Raw genomic sequence first — 13,983 nt, 5'->3', positions numbered from 1 at the left:
AAAGTAATGCTCATTTAAAACAATGTCCACTCACTTCCTAATAATCACAGTCGAGTCCCAAGACTCGTTTTCACAACAAATCAATCAAGTATCTCATAGTCAGATATCAAAATAATATCCATTTTTACATAAAAAATACTATAAAATAATCTCATAATCCCAACATAATCAAAATAACTCAAATAACAATCAAGACTCGTTTATAAGGTCATTCTAGTACTTCTCAAAGGGTGAAACTATCTCGGAAGGCTCATGGTCAACTGAGAGATCAAACTTCCCATATTGGTCAACCGGGCCCACGAGACCACTTCCGTTAGAACCGGCTCGACTTCCTTTTCAAACATACACATATATTAATTTAAGATGTCAAAATTCCTTTTCAAACATACACATATATTAATTTAAGATGTCAAAATTTAAGCATGATTTTATAAGAAAAAGAGGGTAATGAGCCCAACTTACTTGAGCATAATAGAGAATTTTCCCTTAAGCAAAAAACTAAAAAAATTCATATTTTCTTTTAAGAGCCATATGATTAGATTAAAATATGAAAAAAATACATCTCTTCAATTATACATTCAAGCTTTTCTTTTTAATTTAAAAAATAATCCACATCCTGGTATAAAAATTATTACTAAAAGCTATTCTCATTATACTATTTATTTAGCTAGTATTAACATGATTGAATATAGAGAACTGCATTAGAGCATAACCAAAAAACTATCACAATTACTCCAACATTTTTAGCAGAGTATGGTTATTTAAGTCAACTTTATATTGAAAATAGTTATAATTTAGATTCATTTTCCTCAGAATTAAAATTTAAAAGAAGTGATAAGTTTTTATATCCCTCTCTTGAAGAACGTAAAATTAAATTTCACCAGCATAACCCAGAGTGGTTTACGGATAGTATTTATCCAGATAAAGCACAAATAGTATTATTATTTCTCATAATGAACTGCTTAGTCCATCAGTATCAATAAAAACAGAGACCTCTACCAAGCAAGACATTCAAAAATACAGAGGAGCAACAATAGCTGAGCAACGTTCAATGATGATCGTATGAACCTCCTTCACCAATCCAACTTTATCAAGATTTGTTCAGAGACTACATCTAAAAGACCAGATAACACATATGAGTTCAGGATAAGCAAAACAAGAGCAAAAGATTTTGATGAAATCTATAATCAAATAGCAATACAAATTGAAGCAAAAGATAACAACGACTCATACTGGAATAGCTTATGAGAAGAAGAGCTACACAACATAGACCACATGATGGAAGCATAATAACTCCATGTGTAGGCCTTATGATAGAAGAAGCATCATCAAATTCATGTCACGTGAAGAGATCATCCCAACAACATAGAAGCAAATGCAACATCAGTCCAAAGTTTATCAAAGCAAGAAAATCCATTTTTTGGCTCCATACGGCTAGCAAGAAGCAAGACTTTTTGGCACCATTTGAAAAATAGAGAAAAGACTCCTTAGAGCATTTCCAGTAGCTAAGGCGGGACTCGGGCTTGGGGGGGAGGGGGGGTAGGGTGTGGTGGTTAGGGCCAAAAAGTGGTTTCCAGCAACAAAAGCAGGCCCGAGCAAGAGGTGAGGGCCACCAGACTGGTTTGGCCCGAGGTGGAGTTCAGCCCAAGGGTTGGGTGATGTCATCACTGACGCCAACCTGGCGTCAGCCCTTGCGGTTTGATTTTTTTTTTTTTTTTTTTACAGTTGGCGCGTGCATTGCTCATGCCAAGGTTAAAACAAAATTGCACACTCGCGCTACAGTAGCCTCCAACGGCTAGCTTCCACGTGTTGGCATCCAGGCTCTCCGATCTGATTTTGGGCAATAAAAAAATGAAAAAAATACCAAAAAAATACTGAATTTTTTTCTATAAATACCAACAAATACTCGATATGAATTTTGAAATTGAAAATCTTATCCGATATGAATAGTATTGACACGTAGGAACTGAAAAATCTTATCCAAATTAATTGTTTAGATAAAAAAAGTTGTGAAAAAAAAAAAAAAAGAATAGTATTTGCCATGGCAAAAAGTAACTACTGAAAACACACATTATTTTTTACGAGGACAGCCACTATTCACGTGAATAGTAGCTGCCCTAACCCTGGCAAGGGGCAAATTGTTGAAAGTGCTCTTATGCAATCTAAAAATGAATAAGTGCATTAGTGTCTAAACACTAGAATGTTCCCCTTAATTTATAGTTCGGGGTTAAAAACATGAAAAGAAGGCCGAGGGAGGGAGGGCGAGGCAAAGGGGTCTTCTATTTTTCTTCTCTCTTTCTAGTAGTCCCTAGCGTCTACGTGAGGTACTGAGGAAAAGAAGAGAGTTAAAAATGGGGAAGCAGGAAGGTACCTTGTGGGACGATTCAGCTCTGATCAATGCTTTTGACGATGCCATGTCCAGCTACAAGGTTCCACCTCTCCCTCTCTCTCTCTCTCTCTCTCTCTCTCTCTCTCTCTCTCGCTTCTGTATTTTGCTTCAGTATCTTGAGAATATCACTACTTACTTAATTGCCTCCATAGCTTCGGCGGCAATTGTTTTCATTTGTAGGCTTGTGCTTTCTTCAAGATCATTTTATTGGGCACAATTTTTGATACTGATTTTTATTGAAAGACCTAAAATTGGAGAATCATGGACTGCCTTATTGATTTAAATTATTATTTTTTTTCACAATTATGTTTTTATTTGATGTACTGACCTTATAATATCTGCTCTCACCTAATTTCCAGAAAATTCACGGCAAGAAAATGAATGAGGATTCAACCAAGGAAGAAAAAGTTGCCATCAACACTGCAGAACAAGTCATTACTGAGGTTGAAGAAAGTGAGGAGGCTAAAAGGTGAGCTTATGACTTGGCAGAGCTTTTCTCTTTTGTAGATTGTGAATTTTGGATTCTCATTAAAAGAAGAAGAATATTGGTTTTGTTAAGTAGTGTAGTTACCCTTAGACTGATAGATTTTATTTTCTTTTAAATGTCTTTTTCTTTTTGACGAGCTGGGTATAGCTCCTGTTAACTGTAATTTGTAAACGAATATTTTTCCATTATCTTCCCATAAAGCTTAAAACAGAATGAATAGTATTGTAGTTGTTTTATTGCGTATAGTTTTAAATTTTTGGGCCTCTTATATAACATTAGATGGTTTATTTTAGATTTTGAAAAGAACTTTTCTATATAATGGTGTGAGTTGTTGAATTCAATGAACAAGTGTTCAGAGATTGTGTGCATGGAGGTTTGTATAAATAATCAAAAGATGGAGAATAATTTTTGAGATAGTGCGGTTGGAACTTCGACTCTGGTACGCTTAGTTCTAGAACAACTTACATATAGAGGTGCTTACGGATTGGTGGGATTGGGGTTTGTGATCTTTTTTCTGTTGGACCCTGCTTTATTGTCTTGAATATTTTCACCTCTCAAACAACTGATTTTGGGCCCAGAGCCAACCCTATCTAACAAACTGAGGGATTGGATCAGTGAGGTGAAGGGATATTTCTTTCTTTCAATCGATGCGGGACGTATGCTTCTTACTTATTTTATATAGCTTAGGAAATAATGAAAATAAAAAAGATAAATATCTGCAGAACCAACATGGCAGTAGTCTTAGACTAAGGTTAGCAGCATCTTCATTCACCTCTATTTCCATTGTTCAAGTCCATCCCAAGACCTAATTTCGTCATACCTTTGAAAATACTGCCAGAATGTTTTTAAGTTTGCAAAAATGCAATAGTAGTCACTTTTCGTCTGTTTTATATATTTTTTGTTTTTGGTTTCTGGTCAAGAGCGCAATGATAGTATCTTTATAATGCGTTTCTGTTCAGTGTTTTTGTTTTTGTATATATGTAAATTTGACTGAAAACAGTGCATATTCTTGCTTTTGTGTTGGGATTATGTATCATGTAATGTATTCTTCTAATTAATATACTGCATAAAAGAGCTAAGTTAACAGAGGAAGGCTAGAAGTCAGCTAACCATCATTTATAGAATGTCATGCATAGAACTCATTAAGCTTGAAAAACCATAGTTTTGCATAAGGTAGGGTCCTCTAGCAATGTATGTTTAGTTCACCTGGTAATAATTTATAGTTTTGTATGCAAACCTTAAATTGTATCTAATAGTGTTTATTGAATCCTGTGATGCATATGACCATTTCTTGTGCTTTAAAAAGACAAGGTGATGCAGATGACCATAGTAATGACACATTGAAGACTACTGCAGAAGCTGGAGAGACCAGTAATATATCAGAAGTGAAAGAAAACCATCATGTAGATTCGCATGTACCTGAGCCCTACTCACAAGTTGCTCAGGATGTGCAAAATGACTATTCATATTCACAAGGTGCAGCAGATTATAACCAGTTACTCAACCAGTATTATGAGGTTGAGGAGAAAAGACAGAAGCTACTAGAGCAGCTTCATCAGTTTGGTGGTTGGAATTATCAATATTCTGGTGAAGTTTCTGGTTCCATTGTACAGGGGGATACTGCTTATAGTTCTCAGCAGCATGCAGTCCCTACATGCCAACCTTCTAATCCAGCTGTTGTCTGCTCATGTTGCCCGTATCTTGGTCAATGCTTGATGGCTCCATGCACTTCATTTCCTGCTAGTTTACCGGGTGGGTCATGTGCTGGTAGAACTTGTACCAATGCTTGTTTAGCAACAAGCCCTGGGCAATCATTTTCTCTTGAAGATGATCGAATTGTCAAGACGGCAATGGGGACTGCAGAAAGAGCATTATCATCGATGAAAATGAAAATTTCTGGTGATTCTAATATAAGTGAAGGTATGCATGTCTTCTTAATAAATATATCTTCCGGAACATGGTTCATTTAAAGAAGTAGCCATGAAATAACAGGATTAACACTTAGAAGCTTTGTTTATAAGTTCTAAAAAAAAAAAAGTTAGCTATGAAAGAAAAAGTATAATATAATTTTCATTAGTCAATATAAGTGAAGGTAATAATTTTCTCTTGACCTGGCGAGATAGTCCTATGCCTTGGTTATCTAAATTAACTATTTGGATGGCCAGAGGCCCAGAGTTGTTGATATATGGTGTTCGTAAAATCTGTATTTACTCACCTTCTAGATAATTTGATTTTATGTTGTTGATATTATTGCTCTTATGCTGTTACGCTTTACAAACACAGACGCACACAGACACACACCCACACACAAAACATAAGTACATACTTCTATGTTATGGATATATCATCTTTGAGCCCTGTACGTTATTGAAGTAGTATTATTGTATGATTCTCCTAGGACAGAAGATTGTATATTGAAAGGCTTTAGTTTTACTGGTTGGCCATGGCTGTTTAATCAATGATGCAAACATATTGTTCTTTGATTTCAAGCTTACCATTACCCTACAAAAGATAGAAGTCAAGTCTGATGCATTAATTATCTGAGTTCACAATCACTACAAATGAACCTTGGTTTGGGAAGTTGAAGTGTGTTTTTGTTTCAGTCCATGCCATGGCTGAACGATGGTGCTGTGGTGGCTTTATAAATTTCATGTTGTTTTCGGCAAATGGAATTATGGAAGTTTATCCTCTCTGATTGTATCAATTACTTTTTTACATAAAATACAGATAAAAAGGATGAGAAGCGTGAAGGGGAAATGGCTGAAAGTACTAGCTCTGAGACAGATCTTACTGTTGTATTAAATGCGTGGTATTCTGCAGGTTTCTTTACTGGCAAGTACGTAATCATTTCCCTACTTCAAATGATTTAAGCTCAAATAAATTTATTATTTTTATTCTATAATTGAGCTCAAGTTACTTTTGTTTCATGTGACAGCTGTATTGAATAGTCTCTTCACATCCATTTCCTTACACTTTGTTGTCAGCCTCTCATTTATATGATTTGGTTACCAAACTAATTGCTTTATGTGATTTGCATTGCATATTTGACATGATATTTTACAAGTTCGTCTATATCTATTGCTCTTATTCTTGAATTTCAGTAGGAGTTGAGAACAAAACTTTTAAATGTTCAATTCCATCTGGACAAGTTAGTGTTTATTACCATTCTCTGCGTCTACCATTTCACTGGACATATATGTAGGACCAGCAATATAATGAGCTCATAGACACATTTGATTATGCATTGAGGTACATCCATTGAGCTCTGAAGTTTTTTAGGGTCAATTACTAAAACCACCCCTCAACTAAGGGGTCGATTTGAAGGTAGTACCCAATCTTTAAAACATGACATTTCGGTCCCCCAAACTTTTGAAAACACACAAAATCAACCCTCTGTTAGGTTGACTATCAGTTAGAAGTGTTAAATGTTGGCAGTTTCAGGTCCCATTTTTTACTCTTATATAGAATTCAGGGACTGCGCCATCTGGATTACTTAATGTCAGGTGACAAGAAAATTAAAAAAAAAGTAGCAAAACTGTTGAGAAATATTTAAAAAATAGCGTACAAACCAAAAATACATTAAAAACCTGCTCATGAGCAGGATGAGATCTTATTAAAAGGAAGCATATGGGCTCTCTCTTCCTTGGAGGTTGTGGAATAAAGTCTAGAAGGGAGGGGAAAGATGCTGGGAACAATGGAACGGGAGGGGTTTGATTTTGAGGTGGAGCTGCCCATGAGATGGCCCAAATTTTAGTCATTAATATTTATAGAAGTTTTGATGTTCTTGTTAATTATTATTTTTATTGATGTGCATTAAATAATCCATATGGCTCAAACTTGAATTCCACATAAGAGTGAAAAAATGGGACAGGATCCAGCTGCCAACAAGACATTTAATGGTTGCAACTAATGGTCGGCCCAACTGAGGGTTGATTTTGAAGGGTTTTCAAAAGTCTGGTGTGGTGATCAAAATATGTACCACAACAGTCATGTTTTACAGGTTAGGTACTAACTTGAAATTGACCCCTTAGTTGAGGGGTAGTTTTATACGAACTATACAGAAACATGTGATATGACAAACAAATTTTTTTATGTCTCTCAGTATAAACTTATTGGTTTCACATGCCAGTACACCGGAAGAACACTGTCCACCTTCCCTACCTTTCATAGAGATCAAGATCTATGTTGCTTGATGTACATGGTTCTGAAATAATCTGGTGTTTGGTGATCCTTTAAACTGATTGTTGAAAATTGGAACGGTTTATGGGAATTTTGCTAAGTGAGTGAGCTTTCTGATGTAGGTATCTTGTGGAGCAATCTGTTGCAAAGAGGCGACATACTTAGGCATGACACATCAGGGAGAGGCAAAATTGTTCTGTTTTCTACTGGATAGTTGTTGATCAGTTTGACCAAAAGCTGTATGAACATGGCATTTGGAGCTTGAAGTTTGTCCTATAAATGGTTAAATTCCCCCAAGTGCTGGAAAAGGTCATCATTTTTGTAGTAAATAAACTCATTGCAGTTTTAGCAGGATATTGAATAGCACATCTTCTTCAAACAGAAATATCTACTTGTATACTGTGTTATGCTACATGCACCAATCACAACGAGCAGGTGCCTTCAAGTTATGAACTTGCTTTAAAGGACCATTCCCTCCACCTCCACCTTGTTACCAATGTTTAAACTAGGACCCTTCCCACCTTGTTACCAATGTTTAAACTATGTATGGCCATGGGACCTTCCACCTAAACTCTGTATTTTGTTCAACTAACCAATGTTAAATTTACAAAATTAATTAAACATACATAATATTTTGAAATTTAGCTCTAAAGAACTAGGAAATCATCAAAGATTTCGAAGTAAAACACGCGCAAAATTTGTTGGCACAAACCACGAGATCAGTCTAGACTCTAGACAAATCAATCCATCATGAATAAAGACAAAATCCTGCTCATCAAAAGCCCACATGAACCGAGTTGATGCTTCCACATCCATAGCACGAGTAGTTAAAGCAAGTAACAAAAAAAAGGCTAATCATTCAAAAATCAACTCTACAAAATTGTATTCAAATTGATACTCATTTAGTCACTTAAAATTATTATCATGAATATTTTTTTTAAAATTAAAAAATTATGTTTGTCTATTTATTTCATCATAGTTAGACAACTAACATTCTTCAATTTGAGTATTTTTTTCGCAAGAATAATCTCACAATAAAGATCTATTCGAATCATGAACTAAAAAAAAGAAAGAGCCATACAACTTACTAATTGACCCGACCCGACCCGGCCAACACTGAAACATATTTTCGTGTGTCGAGAATTGAGATAGGAAGGATTCAGTGACACCGAAATTAAAGAAAGAAAGAAAGTGGCTGTTGAACTGTAAGAAAGAAGCTGAAGCAATGCGAAGGTAACTCAAGTACCCATTTCTCACTCCGATTCTGAACTTTCCCGGTAACAAAACACAAGTGAACCCAAAAATTTTTCTTGGGTGATTTGATGCAGACTGGGGCTTCATCAACGGCAGCATGCGAAGCCAGCCGGAGGTGGAGGAGGAGGGGTGAAAGGCATGATTGGGAGGCTATTGATCGCGGTTGTGGTTGTCTTGATCTGCACCATTTCTTTTATTGTTACATCGACGAGCAATGGCGGCGCTCGATCTGGCTCTCGCTCTAAGGTTAGTTGGAAGCTGAGGCTTTGAATGATTTTGTTTGATTCTAGTTTTGGAAGTCTGGCCTGTTTGTTTTCTGAGAAATTTTATTTTACATACATTTCACCTCATGCAGTGGGGTTAGTTTTAATTAATCTTAGTTGAAGAGATTGGTAAATGCTACTGATTCTTGGATACATTGAAATTAGGAGTTCTATTTTTGGATGCATGCAAATGACGCATGGAACTAAATGCCCTTGTTGTTTTCTTTTGCCACCTATTAACCGAACATCATCATTTTTATGGGTGATTGTTGAAAATTCAGGATCCATAATGTAAAGATAATGGTTTTGATAACCGAAATTTGATACTTTGTCCACTCTTTCTAATGACTGAAGAAGACAATGAGAGTGATGATCCAATATCCTCCAACAGGTCGATCAAGATAACTGATTTATGAAGAGAGATTATGTAACAAATCATGCAATCGAGCATAAAGTACTCAGGTCATATCCAATTTAACATTTTTTTTTTACAAAGACAAAAAATCACATTGCAAAGTACCCTTCTTAGATACTTCTGATGATGAGAAATCCGTATCTCAAAATTACTAGGAGTTTTTTATGGTGTATTCTAATTGGGAAGAAGGAAGCTAAGGTAAAGTTGTAATGTTTATGTGTACAATACGGATAACAAAGGTGAGATAACATTTTTAGTTTGTCACCTTAATCTTTCTTTGTGTTCAAAAGACTCTTTGAAAGTTTCATTCGAGGCAGACATCTTCTGTTAAAAAATTACTGTAATAGTGATGCTCCCTGCTATTTATTTGTTGAAACTTTGACTCTGAGTTCTCTTACCATGTATATGCAGATGAGTTTAGGTGAACTTTGGAGAAGTGCTGATTCTGTTGGTTGGAGACCATCATCAGCTCCACGGTCTGATTGGCCCCGTATGTCTTTACTCTTTTCCTGAATAATTATAATGCTTTGGTTCCTAGAAACATCATTTTATGTTCTGATGCTACTATTTTGTGGCAGCTCCACCAAGCGAGACTAACGGCTACCTACGTGTGCGCTGTAATGGTGGTCTCAATCAACAACGCACTGCGGTTTGTATCTTTTTCTTTTTCCCTATGATATGTAATTAATTACATTTTTGTCACCCATGTTCTTACGAGGGAAATATTTGCCTTTTGTTATTCTCTTGGATGTTTTAGATCTGCAATGCAGTTCTTGCAGCAAGAATCATGAATGCTACACTTGTCCTGCCTGAATTGGATGCAAACTCTTTTTGGCATGATGATAGGTATCTATTTTCAATGATTGTGTGACCCTCAACTCACATATACACATTATGTTTCACCTTGTGTATTCAAATTCATTCTTAACTTGTATTTTTCTGATTGAGGTTATTAAGCCAAAAGAGACAGGGTAGATGGAATTGTAAATTTTGTGTAGCTACAGGGTAGATGTGCCACATATTTTGTAACATTTTAATGAACATGGAGGAATTAGATGTTTCCATATTTGTATTGATAAGGCTTACCTTTCTTCTTTTCATCATAGGTACTTAAAATTCATTACCATGGCCTTAGCTTTTTCAGTTTGTTCTGTTAGTTGATCTAGGAGGACTCTTCTCTTGGGGATTTTCTTAAGGTATATTTCAATAGTTAAAGACCAATGTTGAGTTTTTCTGGTTTTGTTGCCACAAGTGGGTTCAAGGGTTCTCTCAAATTATATTCTTTATACTTCCAGGAATGCAGAACCAGCCTTATTCCATAAGCAATCCATGGACTCTCCTTCATCCCCTCAATGATTAAGCTATTCCTTTCCATCCAGTGTCCAACATATGCCCTATAAAAAAAATATCATCCAAAGTTTGGCTAGCAAACCACACCTACTTCGCATCCTTGTCTTCTCCCCTCCACCACAAGAACCTCCACAAATAAGGCATTACATGATGGTTGCCACACCCAAACCAACCTAAGAGCTCATTAGATGGGATAACATCACAATGCAGTGCTCCTTCTCTTAATCTGAGATCTCAAGCACACCAAAAGAAGACCTATCATTGATCTTTCTGTAGGGTAGCTCAGCTACTTTTGTCCAGTGGTTCACAAGGAAATAGGTTTAATCATATATTGACCTTTTCATTGGCCTGAATGTAACTAGAGCAGTTAAATTCCAACTTCTAGCATTATTGAATGGAAACTTAAAGCTTCAACATAACTGCATGAATGTATTTTCCTGTAGAACTTTTGGCATAATTTCCTATAAATATATCCCTTCATACTTTATGGTACAACTTAAATAATATATTTTCTTGGGAAAAACCAAGGTATTTGTTCTGAGGAACTGTGAGTAATGTGTCTACTGTGCTCTCATTGTTAATTGAATGCTGGTTTCTATGAACTCCATAAAATATTACATGATTGTAACCACATATTTAACATGTGCAGTGGTTTCCGCGGTATCTATGATGTTGAGCATTTTATGAAGTCATTGAGGTATGATGTAAAAATTGTGGAAAAAATGCCAGAAATTCGCAAAAATGGGAAGACCAAGAAGATAAAAGCTGTACAGGTAAAACATCCGTATATGTTTTCATTGCATTCATAATCAGAAATCAATGTGTGTTCTTTAATAGGTTCAAAATGTTTACTTCTCTTCCTCTAAACCTTGTCTCAGCTTCGTCCCCCTAGAGATGCTCCTATCAGTTGGTATACTACAGACGCTCTTGTGAAAATGAAGGAGCATGGTGCTATTTATCTTACTCCATTTTCACATCGTTTGGCAGAAGAAATTGACAACCCTGAGTATCAACGGTTGAGGTGTAGAGTTAACTATCATGCTTTGAGGTTTAAGACAAATATTATGAAGTTAAGTCAATCAATAGTAGATAAGCTTCGCGCACAAGGTCACTTCATGTCCATACATCTTCGTTTTGAGATGGATATGCTGGCATTTGCTGGGTACGTTCTAACTATTTTGCGAAGTTCTCATTTGCATGTGCATGTTGGGGGGGATAGGTCAGATGTAAAATAATTAGTTGATTTTGTTGCATATGGTGAGATATCTGCTTACAAGACAAAAATATGATAGAAGTGAAAAATCAAAGCAAATCACACAAATATTCACATATATAAATACGCTTGTGTACAAACACATGCGTTGCGCTAAATTAAGTAAGCATTTGAAGGTACTTTTGTAAAACATTTAGGGTGAGGGGGCCATAGTTTCCAGCACAACTAATGCCCTGAGTGACGCAGGATATAGATTGCTTTGATACTACTGATGTAGAACAAGGAGAGAACAGAAGTAAAAGAAAAAACTGACCAGTAATTAAGCACAACAAATTGAACTTCAATATTTTAGTTTAGTATCAATAGGCCAAAACTAAGATTCCAAGCACAAGAGTGACCTATCTATATAGTCACTTAATGTAAGTTCCTGGCGGAATTCTTACATAAAATGAGGAATGACTAGAGTGTTCTCCTTTACATCATGCTAAGAATTCTCGTATTTTATAGCCACTAGATAGACAAGGTGAACAATCTGTTCGTTTCATCAGTTCATATTTTGAAACAGTTCATGAGTTCAGATTTTGAAAAATAATGTTATATGATGACTTCTTAACATCTGGTAAAATTATTTCTGCAGGTGCTTTGATATTTTCAACTCCAAAGAGCAGGAGATTTTGAAGAAGTATCGAAAAGAAAATTTTGCACCAAAGAAGCTTGTCTACAAGGAAAGAAGAGCCATTGGAAAATGCCCATTAACTCCAGAAGAGGTAATATTGTCTTTCTTGTTAATGTTTCTTTATCTATCGGTGAAAAAGGTTTTTTGTACTGCCAGTGAGAAAGAGTCATCAAGATTAAGATTATAAGATGGCTGTTACCTTGCATCAGTGTCTTGTTAAGCTTCGCTTACCATTTCAAGATAACAGGCAATATACGACATTTCCTATATGAAATCCTAATAAAATTATGACCCCCTTTCTATGCAGGTCGGTCTTATTTTACGTGCAATGGGGTTTAACAATTCTACCAGGATATACTTAGCTGCTGGTGACCTATTTGGTGGGGAGAGATTCATGAAACCTTTTTGGGCTTTGTTCCCTCACCTTGAGAACCACAGTTCTGTAGATCCCTCAGACGAGCTAGCAGAAAACACCCAGGGGTTGTTAGGGTCTGCAGTGGACTACATGGTTTGTCTTCTCTCTGATATTTTTATGCCCACATATGATGGCCCTAGCAACTTTGCAAACAATCTCCTTGGTCACCGCCTTTATTATGGCTTCCGAACCACAATTAGACCCGACAGGAAAGCACTTGCCCCAATGTTCATTGATCGAGAGAAGGGACGGACAGTAGGTTTTGAAGAAACTGTTAGGCAAGCCATGTTCAAGACCAACCTTGGCGGCCCCCACAAGCGGATCCCACCCGAGTCTTTCTATACAAATTCTTGGCCAGAATGTTTCTGCCAAACATCTCCACAGAATCCGGCACATAAATGTCCACCAGATAATGTGTTGGAAATTCTTGACAGCAGTTGAGTGAAGCCAAGCCACTGATGGCCTGGAATCCTTGCCTCAATCAAATTCGACAATATTTGTGACCGAAAAATGAGAAAGTAGTGTCAGGATTTTTAGCAGGTGATTGTTCCACCACCATACTGATGAATCCCTGTATGACATAATGTATAAGGGATGGTTTTCCGTACTCATATTCTGCCTTTCAGGTAACCATTATATCCATACTTGTTCTGTTTTAAATTTTTCATAGGTCCTCTTCCACAAACATTTCATTATTTTCTTATTTATCACTAGGAAATTTATGGACATTTCATGTTCCTCTTGATCATATAAGTTGGTTCTTCAGTGATTCTGATTTTCTGGGGTTTACACCATGGTGCTTGGATTAGTATATGGACAAAGGAGGCAAGTTTTCACTGATGCAGGGGCCTGGAGGACACACGAGCCATGATGGTAGTTTTTTAGATGTCTTATGTTGTGATCTCAAAATTTACATTCGATTTGTGATATAGTATGATTTGATTGACTTCCCTGTATGTTTATGACATGTATGGCTAATTATAGTCTATATAGATTTTTCAGTCTTACCTTATCAAAATGCTCTATTACTATTACATTACCTGGGTTTTGTTGAACATGATAGATTTAAGGCTTATTTACACCAATGCCTCATGAAACTAAGGTTAAATCTCACTTCACCACCCAAACTTAAAGTGGCCCACTTTTCCCCATTGACCGTAGTTTGGTGACTCACTTTGTACTATGCTGTCAACTCGGTCTAAAAGTTTGTTAACTTTAATGATGTGGCAGGAGTGTTTTTGTAATTTCATACACAGAGATCATTTTCCACCAATTGAGTGGCAAATGGAGCCCACCTCCACATAGCCAAAAACAAAATTAAATATTCTAATAATTAATAATG

General features: G+C 36.2%; 2 protein-coding genes across 3 annotated transcripts; both read left to right on the top strand.

The window, feature by feature from the left end:
* The first annotated feature begins 2,212 nt into the window (after positions 1-2,212).
* LOC117627317 lies at positions 2,213-7,534 on the top strand. The gene is made up of 5 exons (XM_034359343.1): positions 2,213-2,429; positions 2,749-2,858; positions 4,183-4,796; positions 5,604-5,712; positions 7,178-7,534. The coding sequence occupies exons 1-5, from the start codon at positions 2,352-2,354 to the stop codon at positions 7,218-7,220; spliced, it is 954 nt and encodes a 317-aa protein (XP_034215234.1). The 5' UTR covers positions 2,213-2,351; the 3' UTR covers positions 7,221-7,534.
* Positions 7,535-8,190: 656 nt separating this feature from the next.
* On the top strand, positions 8,191-13,699 carry LOC117627316 (O-fucosyltransferase 1-like). Of its 2 annotated transcripts, none has more exons than XM_034359342.1 (10): positions 8,191-8,288; positions 8,384-8,555; positions 9,399-9,477; positions 9,566-9,636; positions 9,745-9,833; positions 10,987-11,110; positions 11,216-11,499; positions 12,188-12,317; positions 12,534-13,267; positions 13,408-13,699. In XM_034359342.1, exons 1-9 carry the CDS (start codon positions 8,281-8,283, stop codon positions 13,080-13,082), a joined length of 1,506 nt encoding a protein of 501 aa, XP_034215233.1. In that variant the 5' UTR covers positions 8,191-8,280; the 3' UTR covers positions 13,083-13,267; positions 13,408-13,699. The 2 variants fall into 2 exon arrangements, with proteins under 2 accessions (XP_034215233.1, XP_034215232.1); XM_034359341.1 differs by having other exon boundaries at positions 13,356-13,697.
* Positions 13,700-13,983: the final 284 nt, after the last annotated feature.

Source organism: Prunus dulcis, chromosome 5 (assembly GCF_902201215.1).
Source record: "Prunus dulcis chromosome 5, ALMONDv2, whole genome shotgun sequence".
Lineage (NCBI taxonomy): Eukaryota > Viridiplantae > Streptophyta > Magnoliopsida > Rosales > Rosaceae > Prunus > Prunus dulcis.
This window is presented reverse-complemented; position numbering and strand designations above follow the sequence as displayed.